This window comes from Chrysochloris asiatica, unplaced genomic scaffold (assembly GCF_000296735.1).
Source record: "Chrysochloris asiatica unplaced genomic scaffold, ChrAsi1.0 scaffold00002, whole genome shotgun sequence".
Classification (NCBI taxonomy): Eukaryota; Metazoa; Chordata; class Mammalia; order Afrosoricida; family Chrysochloridae; genus Chrysochloris; species Chrysochloris asiatica.
In genome coordinates this window covers 49,582,841-49,595,066 of record NW_006408520.1, presented here as the reverse complement: position 1 = coordinate 49,595,066, position 12,226 = coordinate 49,582,841, and the positions used below count along the sequence as shown (strand labels likewise).

The following is a 12,226-nucleotide window of genomic DNA, read 5'->3' as shown; positions in this document are numbered from 1 at the left end:
GCAGTAATCTGTGAAAGATTTATACCTTCAGCAATCCTATGGAGTAGTTCTACTTTGTCGTATAGGGTCAGTACGAGTTGGAATCAATTCCAAGCCAATGGACTTAGTTTTGTTTTCTGTCAAACTTCCAATGAGAAAATGGTCGATACAGACTTGGGCACAGGCAGCGAGGACACCTATAATCAGCCTTTGGGGTCCTGCTATGGCAATGCAACAGCTCCGTCCTTCAGGCGGGAGTGTAGTCAACTATGCCAGGGCGCGGAAGGGGCCTGAGGTGAGCTTCTGCGCAGGCGCTGGCGCTTAAATCTTCCTACGAAGTGCGTGTCTTCTTTCTTTTCCTTTGCAGACATGGTGAGTACGGACGTGTCTGATGCATTTCATTAGTGCAGCTGGGAGGAAGCCGTGGAGGGTCAAATCGAGCAGCTCAGTTACCATAGGGTCGTTTAGTGAATATTGAAAGAGTTGATTTCTAACAGAGGCCTTGGGAGATTCCTCAACGACTCGACTGTTGGGAGTATTACTCAGCGTTTTCTACTGACCTCGCGGGCGCAGTTTCCGTTTTCCATTTTATACAGGGTTTTCTTGGTGTGGGGCCGTTTTCTCCGTTGAACCTAAAGAATTTTCTTTTAAAATGATTAGTCGTTTTCGTTGAAGAGCTGGATATAATTTTTTACATGATATCCGAAGAAAATCTGCAACTTGGTCTTCGGTTATCTTTATGAAGCATCTGCATTACCTAGGGGCTTTTTAAAATGCTGTAAAGAGGCTGAAGAGGATAGCTTTTCGAGTGTAGAGAAGTTTGGATTTACCTTTGTGAAGGTGATTTCAAAAGATTCGTGGAAAACTAGAATTGAAAGACTATGGATCCCTAACTGCAAATTGTAAGCTAGGTTTTTGAAAAACACTTGGCTTGCTTCATGCAAACTAAATTGCCCAGAATTACTGAGCTTTGAGAATGACTTTTTTCACTACACTTATGAAAGATAATGAGCAATGTGGATACATGCTGTGTACCGTTGTGTGCTCTGGGGAAGAACATTTGAGAAAATGTGTACATATGTGAGATGATTGCTGTTTTGTATTTTGAAAGGGCACGCCACAGAAGGATGTTGTTATCAAGTCAGATGCACCGGGCACTCTGTTGCTGGAGAAACATGCAGATTATATAGCATCATATGGCTCAAAGAAAGACGATTATGTATGTATCATTTTACTTTTAAGAAGTGCAACTACATTGCTAATGAGCATGGAAATACAGTATCATATCCCAGATATCTTAAAAAATGACTGTCAATTTCTGCATATGTAGCTTGGATTCAAAATAATTGCTCCTACATTGACGTTTTGAGACTGAATAGGTCACTATGTGGTTATGGTAGTTTTCAAGGTCGATGATGTGTTGGCATGTATTATCTGAATTTGCTGCTGATGTGTAATAGCACTTAGCTCTAGAATTACGCTGAGACCTTGAAAAAGTTTTATTGGAAAACACTACTAAACTGATATTTTCTCTAGGATAATCTTAGAGACTTTTCCTTCCACATTGAAGTTCCTGCTCTGTAGTGGTAATTCATGAACTATGGCCCAGTGTGCTTCCCCTCCCCCACCCCCGCTCTGGGCAAAAAGGGTAGACCTTGACATTCTCCTTTTTATCCCCTCCCACTTTTAAACTCTGGTTCAGGGCTGGCAGCAAATGACTAAGAAAACAGCCTGATTGAGATTTGATGACTAGCAAAAATTTTCATGTGTCCATGTCTTACCCATGATTTTATTTTGGCTTAAAGCCTAGATTGCCTAGGTCATTTTTGTTTCCAGGAAGGCAGGTATGTAATTTATTAATAGACACTAGGTTTTGTGGTGGTATTGTGTGCCTTCCAGTCACTCCAACTCATGGTGACATCCTGCATAGTGTTTGCCCGGAGCCATAGGTGAGTTTGAAGACTGACCATCTATTAAATATGTAAATTCATTTTCTTAAACTATTAAACTGACTTAATTTGACTAATCCTGGTGTGGCACTGTACGATAAGGATGGTTGGTTGTTTGGTTATATGCCACATGGAGTCGGTTCTGACTCATATTGACCCTGTATAGGGTTTCCAAGGCTGTAAATCTTTATGGGAGCAGAAAGCCTCATCTTTAACAGAACAGCTTGGTGGTAGTTTCAAACTGCTGATCTTAAGGTTAGCAGCCCAACTTGTAACCACTACGCTACCAGAGTTCCTTTCAGAAAACGTATGTGTCAGAAACATTCAATAGTACTGACATTAAACCTCTATTTAGCTTTGGGGAGAGAGCAATAAAACTCTTTAGCATAGAGAAATTTATCAAAGCTGCTGATCATACTTGATTTTTCAGATTAATAAATCATGTGGAAATGACATGTAAATTGCAGAGACAGATATCAACTGTTGTAAAGGTATGATCATGGAAATTTTAACAGTACCTCACTGCTTTCAATAAAATTATTTGTTTTAGGAATACTGTATGTCTGAGTATTTGAGAATGAGTGGCATCTACTGGGGTCTGACAGTAATGGATCTCATGGGACAACTTCATCGCATGAATAGAGAAGAAATACTGATGTTTATTAAGTCATGCCAACATGAATCTGGTGGAATAAGTGCTAGTATTGGACACGATCCTCATCTTTTGTATACACTTAGTGCTGTCCAGGTAAATAATCATTCTAATTTAATTTTGGTATAGTGTATTATAGCTTGAACATGGGGGGAATGGAAACTAGGTATAATGAAGACCCTAAAAGTCACATCAGTTTTTTTCAACTGAAGTCTCTAACCTACAAGGTCAATGATGTGATGGCATGTATTAGCTGAATCTAATGTTGATGTGTTAGCAACAAGCTCTAGAATTATGCTGAGACCTTGGATGGTATCTTGTGTATACTCAAAAGTTGGTTCTGACTCATAGCGACCCTATGTAGGGAATCCAGAGTAGTTGATGGGTTTGAACTGCAAAGTGAAAGGTCTATATTTTTTATTGTATGCAGACAAATACGGCTTTCTTGGCAACTTTTAAATGTAGACATTGAATAGCATAAAACAAATTTAGCTATTTTGAAGAGATAAATTTACTTAATGTGGATTGTTTTTATTACAGATACTTACTCTGTATGATAGTATTAATGCTATTGATGTAAATAAAGTTGTGGAATATGTTCAAAGTCTGCAGAAAGAAGATGGTTCTTTTGCTGGAGACATTTGGGGTAATGACAAAATTTACTCCATAGTACCTAAAAATACCAATATTTGTGTCATTTTTATGTTTATTCTAGGAATAAACAACTTTTTAAAAAAGTCTTCAACAGGCAATAAATGATAATTTGGGGCTTTGCAGTGATTGTTTTTGAAATTTTTGGAAGCTTTTCTTGAAACAGTTTATAAGTAGGTTATGGAATAAAGCTGTGTTTAAATGTATTTGTGGAAACTGAAAATTTATTTTTTTAAGTTTCATTTTTTCAGGTCCCACTAAGCAGCTGGTCTAATGGGAGTTTAATGGGTCTGCTGGATGTTCCAGCATGCATTGTGGTAGTTATATCAGCTTACAGGAACACTGGAACAGAGGGGCCAATCTAAAACATAAGGTAGGTGAAGGTCCCCCTGCAATATTTGGTGTCTTTGTAAAGTTTTTTAAATATTAGAAATGCAAAAAATATTTTTAAAACTTTATAAACTTACTGAATATGTGAATGGAGGGAGGGAATACCATTTTAATTGATAAATGCAGTTAATCTCTGCTTTAGGGACGGAGAGACCAGCTGCTTCATGGGATGTGGAAATCTACTTTTATAAATTAGGGTAAGTTTAATGACATGAAAATTTCACTAGTGCCTTTAGTTCTGTTAATTTCTATTACTGAGTTCTATAAGCAACTCAAATTAATTTGCTCTGTGTAAAAGCAATTTTCTAGTTCTTAGCAGTAAAGTCATTTAACTTCAGGTTAGTTTTCCTCCTAAATTAAACTTTTGAAGAAATTTAACATGGTTTAGAAGGTTCTGCTTTTTGGGTCTATGATGAGTTGGCATGTATTCTGAACGTAAAGTTGATTATTACTATTTTAGCTCTAGAATTACACTGAGACCCAAAAATGTCTGAATATTAACTAAAATGAAGCTTTAGTTAAGGGTAACTAAATAAAATACTTAGTAAATAAAATATTTGTTTTGGTTCTCTTAGGAGAAATTGACACAAGATTTTCTTTCTGTGCTGTGGCAACATTGGCTCTATTGGTAAGTTTTCAATGTTTCAGTGTAGTATTTAAGCCCAGGTGGAAGTACTATGGAATTAAAAAGGCATATTTTTCTGTTTGTAGGGAAAGCTAGATGCTGTTAATGTGGAGAAGGCCATTGAATTTGTTTTGTCATGTATGAACTTTGATGGTGGATTTGGTTGCAGACCTGGTTCTGAATCCCATGCGGGGCAGGTAATAATAATGCAAATCTTGAACAGAACCAGTATGTGTTAATAGTAATTTCAGTGAGTGTATTATGATTAGATACATCATGAGAATTACATTGATAATTCAGAACTAACTCATAGCAACCTAGGTTTCTGGGGATCTACTGTTGAGTTGGAACTGTGAATCTTGTGGTTCAGACCAACCCTGTGGTCCTGTGCTTATCATACAGTACCACACCAGGACATCAGGAGAGTTAAAGTGGCTGTGCTACCCAAAGTTAATAAAAAGGAATCTATTTAGTTGATGTACCAGAGAAAAATGAGAAATTTTGACCATGCTTAATGCAGAATTGGAACCTAGCAATAATATGCGTAGGTGTATTCAAGTAGATACATTAAAAAAAAATCAGGCCCAGTTAGGGTTTACGAGACTATACTTTTTAGGAGCAGACAACAACCTCGTTTTCCAAGAAGTAGCTGATGGGTTTGAACTGTTGGCCTTGCAACACAAAATACAACTAGTTGTTGACAAGTGCCATCGAGTTGCTTCCAACCCATAACAACCCTGCAGAGGGTTTCCAAGGAGCAACTGGTGAGTGAACTGCCAAATTTGTGGTTCAAACCTACTGTGCAGCTAATGTCTGAAGCAAGAAAAAAATGTTAGGAAATAGGATTTTACTGTTAAAATTTATATGTGTATACTTTATGTCTGTAATTTTAGATATATTGTTGCACAGGATTCCTTGCTATTACTAGTCAGTTGCATCAAGTAAACTCTGATTTACTCGGTTGGTGGCTTTGTGAACGACAGTTACCATCAGGTGGACTCAATGGAAGGCCAGAGAAGGTAAACTTCATAAACTTCAGTGAAATCTATTCTTTGTCTTGTATGTTTAATATTAATTACACTTTCATTTGAATAATGGGTTTGTTGGTTTTTTTAATCCATATCACTTTTAAAACTTGAAAGATTGATCTTTATACAAGTATAACATATAGGGTTGGTATATTAATCCAGATTTTTTTATTTTAAATACTCTTAGAAACTGCCTTAATACTGACTTTTTAAAAGTTTTTGTTTTGTTTTTGGTCTTTTATATTCTAGAGTAAACATTAAGCAAGAGAATAAACCTAAAGAATAAAACTGTAAGAACTCTTTTTTTCTAGTTACCAGATGTATGCTATTCATGGTGGGTTTTGGCTTCCCTAAAGATAATTGGAAGGCTTCATTGGATTGACAGAGAGAAACTGCGAAGTTTCATTTTAGCATGTCAAGATGAAGAAACTGGAGGATTTGCAGACAGGCCAGGAGATATGGTAAGTATATTAGAAACATTCCTGTAAACCTTCATAAACCATATTGAGACCATGTCTGACTGACTTTGGCTTCACAAGGATGAAAGAGAATCAAACTCAAAATCTATATCCAAGGCCATTTCCTATGAAGCCAGGTTAGACATGCCTCTACCCTACTACCTTCGAAACCCTATTCTGACACCAACCGTCCCTCCCGTAGCACAGTCAGCTTCACATCTGGACTCTAGAAGCTATTGCAGTGACCACACAGAACTAACAGCACTCAGTGATGATGGGGTTTGTTGTGAACAGGATTCAGATCAGGATCAAAACTCAGGATGCAGCAGTTCTTGTCAGGAATGCCTTCTGTCTGCCATAGTGTGGCATGCCTCACTCTTGTCTTGTGCCTCTCAGCCATCTGTGGTCCCTTGGTCTCTCCCTTATCAGACAAATGTTAGAAAGCTCTTCTAGCTAGTCTGTGAATGCCCAAAGGTTATATTCTACAAGCCAGTCTCTTGCCTGTTGTAGGCTTTTCTCAGTCCATTGACTTAGAGCCCACAGCTGCTCTGTCTCTTCATGCCACCACTTTTCCTTCTTGATGGTCCTGAGATCCTTTGGTCCTGTTTCTGAGATGACAAAACTAACCAATCCCAGCCTTAGAGTTCTATACACCTTATTTGCATTACCCCACCCAATCAGTTGGTTGGAATTAAGACATTAGAAAAGCCATCAAGGTATTACAACACTGTAGCTTTTTTATGTGTTAGTTTGCTTTATCTTGTGATTCTAGACATTGCCAGACTTAGACATGGGTTGTAGTCTATGAGTTCTTTTGAAAGTGACTGCTCAAAAATAATTTTAAAAGCAGGTTCCTTTTTCTTGGATGTATGAAGTCCTGATGTGGCACTGGAGTAATGCACTTAACCACAAAGTTGACGGCTCAAATTCACTAGCCACTCTACAGAAACCCAATACATGATCACTGAGTTGGAACCAATTTGAAGGCATGTAATAACACATGGAAGTGTATAGAAATCTACTGCCAGTATCAGTGAGTGTAGGTCCTATGTTAAGCACCATGTATTTTTAACTTAGGAAATTCTGAAGAATGCACATAAATTGTAGAGAAACAGCTGGATGAATTGAGGTATGGTCTTGGTCAATTGTGTACAGTGAATTTTATAGCCAGATTATGGTAAATTAACTGTGTCTCAATTATTAAATTTGGTGGGCCAGACATTTCTAGATACTAACAACACAAAGTGGTCAGTCTTTATGATAGAACATAGCATGACCACCAAAGGGCTTCATTTCATTGCATGTAAATTCTTCCTTTTTTTTTTTAAATAGGTAGATCCGTTTCATACTTTATTTGGAATTGCTGGACTATCACTTTTGGGAGAAGAGCAGATTAAACCTGTTAGTCCTGTGTTTTGTATGCCTGAAGAAGTGCTTCGAAGAGTGAATGTTCAGCCTGAACTAGTGAGCTAGAGTCATTGAAGGAAAAGTTGCTTATATAGTTTTATCATTTTAACATTTGTGTATTTGAAGTGCTTGTCAGGCTTTAAAATGAGTACTTTAAATTTGTTTAATATTATATATTGTTAATGGTAATTTAATTGTGTAATTATACATACTGTAAAATAAAGATCTTTTACCCTATTTTTGGAGTTTTGGTGTGGCATTGTAGGATAATCACTGGACTGCCAAGTTTGATGGTTCAGATGCACCAACAGCTCCTTGGAATTGCATTTAACAAATCCTGTAAGTTTTTAAACTTTTATTATAGGCTGTTTTGAATATGATTCTGAGTAGTGTTTTAATTTTTAAGACCTGTTTGAAATGGTTTTTAAGGTCTGTTTGATTTTCCATGTATTCCCTTCATAATATTGTATAAACCTTGCTTTATGTCCATCCACAAGAGTGAATTAACCCCTATAGAGTGAATTATTAAAAGTTGAGCATGAATAAAATTAGAGATTAAAAAGGGTTTGAATGTGGTGGTGGTGGTTACTCTGAACTAATCCAGTCACAAAGCAAGTGAATGGTGACTTGGAATAGAATTGTTACTTGGAATGCACTTTGAAATGTCAGGTTTTAATGTTTTGTCAAAATGCCCACAATTGATCCAAGGAACTGTTGACTTCTAGGAGTCCTGGTGGGTAGTGTAGGGTTTGAACCAACGGATCAGCAGTTGAAATTCACCAGCCACTCCTCGGAAACCCTGTATAAGATCACTGAGTTGGAACCAACTCATGAAGGCACTTAACATTTTCCAATAGTGCTATCTAGTTGATTCCTACTCAAAGAGACACTGTGTATAGGGATTCTGAGGAGAGGCTGGTGAACTTCAAACCCACCTTGTAGTCCAGTGCATTAACTCACAGTGCCATACCAGGGGAAAAGAAAACACTAAAGGACCACAACCATTCTAGCATTTAATTGGGTGAATTAAGTATTTATGTTCTTAAAGTTTGATTTATTTTTGAAATCTCCTTGTATATGTGAAGTCCTGGTGTGGCAATGTAGGATAAGCCACAAGGTCAGTAGTTTAAACCTACCAGCTGCTGCTTGGAAACCCTATACAAAGTCACTAAACCATAGCACTTAATAGCAATGCATGATCACTAGGTTGGTTTGAATCACAAAGTCTGGCCACTTCCCAGAAACCCTATTAAAGGGTTACTAGGAGTCCTGGTGTGCTGTGGGCTAATGCTTCAGACTGCAAAGTCAGTGGTTTTCTAGCTCACCAGCTGCTCTTTGGAAACCCTATACAGATTTGTAAGTTGTAATCCACTCAAGGGCACTTAACAACAAATGAGTTATGGTGTGGCTCTGGGTTAATGCACTGGACTGCAGTATCCCACTGAACTGCACGTATGGTGGTTCAAGCTTACCTGCCAGTCCTCAGAAGCCCTAATCAGGGCCACTAGGAGCTCTGGTAATGTAGTGGTTACAAGTTGGGCTGCCAACCTCAAAGTCATTGGTTCAAAACTACCAGCGGTTCTGTGGGAGAAAGATGAGGTGTGGCCTTGGAAACCCTGTGCAGGGTCACTGAGTCAGAACTGACTCCAAGGTACTTAAAATGAGTCAGAAGTGACCACAACAATGCATAATTACTATGGACTTCACTGTGGCAAAGGGTAGAGATAGACTTGAATCATGGGTTAGAGAATGGATCAAAATCTCTGTCCTGGGATGCAGAGGAAAGGGGTTAAAAGGCTCCTGGACCAGGAAGTATGAGTGAATTTGGATGCTTGTGGGATGGGCCTTAGAGGTTAAAGAAACCAAAAGGAGCAAATGGCCAGGTCTCAAGTGTACCAGAGGCAGAAGAGTGTTATGTTGGATTATTAACTGCCATCAAGCCAGTTCTGACCCAATTGACCCTGTATAGGATTTCCCAGGAACAGCCTGATCAGTTTGAACCACTGGCCTTGGCAATCCAGTACATTATCTTGCTAGCAGATCAAGAGGCTGAGGCATCTATGAAGTTAGAGGATATGTTCCCAAAGGCCAGTGGGTTTGCTTTTGAGGCAGTTCAGCATCCCAGAGCCACCTACTCTCCACCTGCTTGTTACCTGCCATCAGTGGGATCTGAGTGACTATAGGTTTTCTGAGGAGTAGCTGTTGGGTTTGAACTGCTGACATTGTTCACAGTCCAGTGCTGATCCTACAGCACCATACTTACAGGCCACCTCCTACACTGGGGCCCCATGAAGAGCATCTATTATCAAGAACTTGCCTTGATGGGAATTGGTCCAGAAAAGCAAAACAATACCAAAATGAAACTAATGGTGTGACAAAATATCCTCATTCTGAGAAACCTAGATGCATCACAGACATTGCATTAGTAGTTCAAAAGTCTGGAAGAGCTCACATTTACATGCATATCCACACTACTGGAGTCCTGGTGTGGCTCTGTGGGTTAATGCATTGAATTACAAAATCAACTTGAACCACAAAGTCAGTGGTTCAGGGTCACCAGCTGCTCCTTGGAATCTACAGGGTTGTGGGTTGGAACAACAATAGGCATGTTAAGTGCTGTCAGATCAGTTCTGACTCAGCAACCTTGAATAAGTTTTATGCGAGTTAATGCGGTGGACTGCAAGGTCTGAAATTAGCAGACCGATTTGTAAGCACTACACTACCAGAGCAGATTTTAAAAAAGAAAAACAAATGGAAGGTTAGTAGTAGCACTCCTGCACTGAGCAAGCGTATGGGTGCTATTTTTCCAACAGCATGTTCGTACACGTCAGTCACATTTTGATCATTCTCACCGCATTTCAAACATTTTCATCATGCTATTGCATAGACTAAGCTCTGGTAGCACAGTGGTTACGAGTCGGGCTGCCAACCTCAGGGTCAGCAGTTCGAAACTACCAACTGTTCTGTGGGATAAAGGTGAGGCATTCTGCTCCTGTAAAGATTTACAGCCTCAGAAACTGCAAGGTCACTATGAGTCGGAACCGACTCCACGTTCTTAGCAATTGTATAGACTATAGTATAGCATAAGCACAAATGATATATGCACCACAAAACAACAAGAAAAATTGTGTGACTTGCTTTGTTGCAATACTTAAGGTGGTCTGGAACTGAACCCCCAATATCTCTGAGGTATGGCTGTACTGAGGAATAATTATCACAGAAGACTTACAACTCCAAATCCTGCTGATGCTCAGATGAGTGTAATTTCCTCTGGTAGCATAGTGGATTGAGGGGCTGCTAACCTCAAGGACAGCGGTTCGAAACTACCAGCTGTTCCCTGAGAGAAAGATGGTATTTTCTATTCCCATAAAGATTTACAGCCTCAGAAATCCTATACAGGGTAGCTATGAGTGGGAATCGACTCCACAGGACATCACCACCACCATCAATTATACAAAGTCATCTGACTATACATGTACAGGAACGGGTTAAAAGATACGAAAATAAAACAAAAAGCTAAAAAAACATAAGGAATCAGTAAGTCTAAACTGAAAGACAAATATGCCTAGCATACCAAAGCTATAAGCATATTAGAAAGTACTTCAAAATACAGCTCATAAAACTCTAGGGTAAAAAGTTCAGGTGGGGAGAGTAAGACAAACACCAGGTTCCTCTGGCAAAGAGTAATCCCACAAGGCCGCACCCATGAGAAAAAGTATTCTGCATGAGTGTTTTCAGGCCAGTGCTCAGATCTGGTCTTCAGGTCAGCTTTATTGGCCATGGGATGTTGTTGACTGATGCCTGCTCTCCTTGGCCAAGGAGCCCTGCAGGGGGTTTGCTGGCTTTTTGTGCTGCGCATTGATGTTGCCCAGCACCAAGCTACTGCAGCTTGGTCAGATGTTTCTGGATCAGGGCATCTTTCCGCTGCAGTTCATTCCTAGCTCTGAGATACCCTCTTTGATAACTTGCTCTGGTTTCTGGATTGTTGTTATTAAATGCCATTGAGTTAGTTCAGACTCATAGTGACCCTGTATAGGGTTTCCAAGGAGCAGCTGGTTGATTTGAACTGCTGACTTTGTGGTTCGTAGTCCAATGCTGATCCTTCAGCGCCAATAACTAATTTTTTTTTTTGTAAGAAAAAACATCTGCCTTGTGATATCCAAAAACATGATACACTGATCAACAGCAGTTCGAATTTCATCCTCCTCATCAGTGCTGTTGACATAGTCCTGACTCACCAGAGAGAAATAAAACAGGCCTGGAAAGAGGACTCCAGTTTGTCCACTAACTATTGCTGGAGGATCATGGGGCCCCTGGCTTGGCTTGAATGGGGAATCCCAGAGGGAGTGACAGGACCCCTTTGGCTTCTTGAGAACATACCACCCAGAGGAACCTCCATCTTTCAATTTTCAGTAGTGTTTTTACTGTCAAAGTATGTACAGTGAAACCGTGAAATCCAGGAGTGGTTGGGTAGAAACCTCTCAGAAAGAAAACATTTCCCACAAATAGCTATAGAGTGTATCTTGTCAAAGACAGAAAAAGACAGTCTGTCAAGTTCTGGCTTCCAGGTTTCTTTAGTCTAAACATTCATATGAGGTTTATACTGGTGACCTGGGGTAGATGGAGAATGAAATTTCCCAAATGTTACTATTTAGCAAAGCCAGACACTGAATTTTTGGAATCTGCTCATAACTAATTCATATGTTTACATGTGAAAATAGTAGAAATTGGAAGATGGGGAACTGCTCTTAAACTATCCAAAAAAAGGTAACCATTTCCTTGTTCATGCCATAAATCCAAGCATATAACTGATGAATTATCCAATACACCCACTTTGTATTTATTTGCTAATGTGTCCCGCACAATTAAACCTGTTAAACCATATCAAAGATATGCTATTGTGCACTACAGATTAGTAAGTAAACAGCCTGTGCACTGTATTAACTGGTAAGTGACTCTTGTTTGGACACTATGCTGTAATACACTGTTGTTGTTGTCAGGTGCCATCGAGTCGGAACCGACTCATAGCGACCCCATGCACAGCAGAATGAAACAACGTCTGATCCTGGGCCAACCTCACTACCACT

At 39.2% G+C, this 12,226-nt stretch overlaps 1 protein-coding gene across 1 annotated transcript; it reads left to right on the top strand.

The window, feature by feature from the left end:
• The first annotated feature begins 202 nt into the window (after positions 1 to 202).
• On the top strand, positions 203 to 7,372 carry RABGGTB (Rab geranylgeranyltransferase, beta subunit). Its single transcript, XM_006878374.1, is given in 11 exon segments — positions 203 to 274; positions 1,091 to 1,198; positions 2,479 to 2,676; positions 3,121 to 3,226; positions 4,197 to 4,249; positions 4,333 to 4,443; positions 5,140 to 5,265; positions 5,586 to 5,607; positions 5,610 to 5,641; positions 5,643 to 5,735; positions 7,065 to 7,372. Coding segments are annotated over 11 exon segments (1,062 nt in total). The 3' UTR covers positions 7,206 to 7,372.
• The last annotated feature ends 4,854 nt before the right edge of the window (positions 7,373 to 12,226 follow it).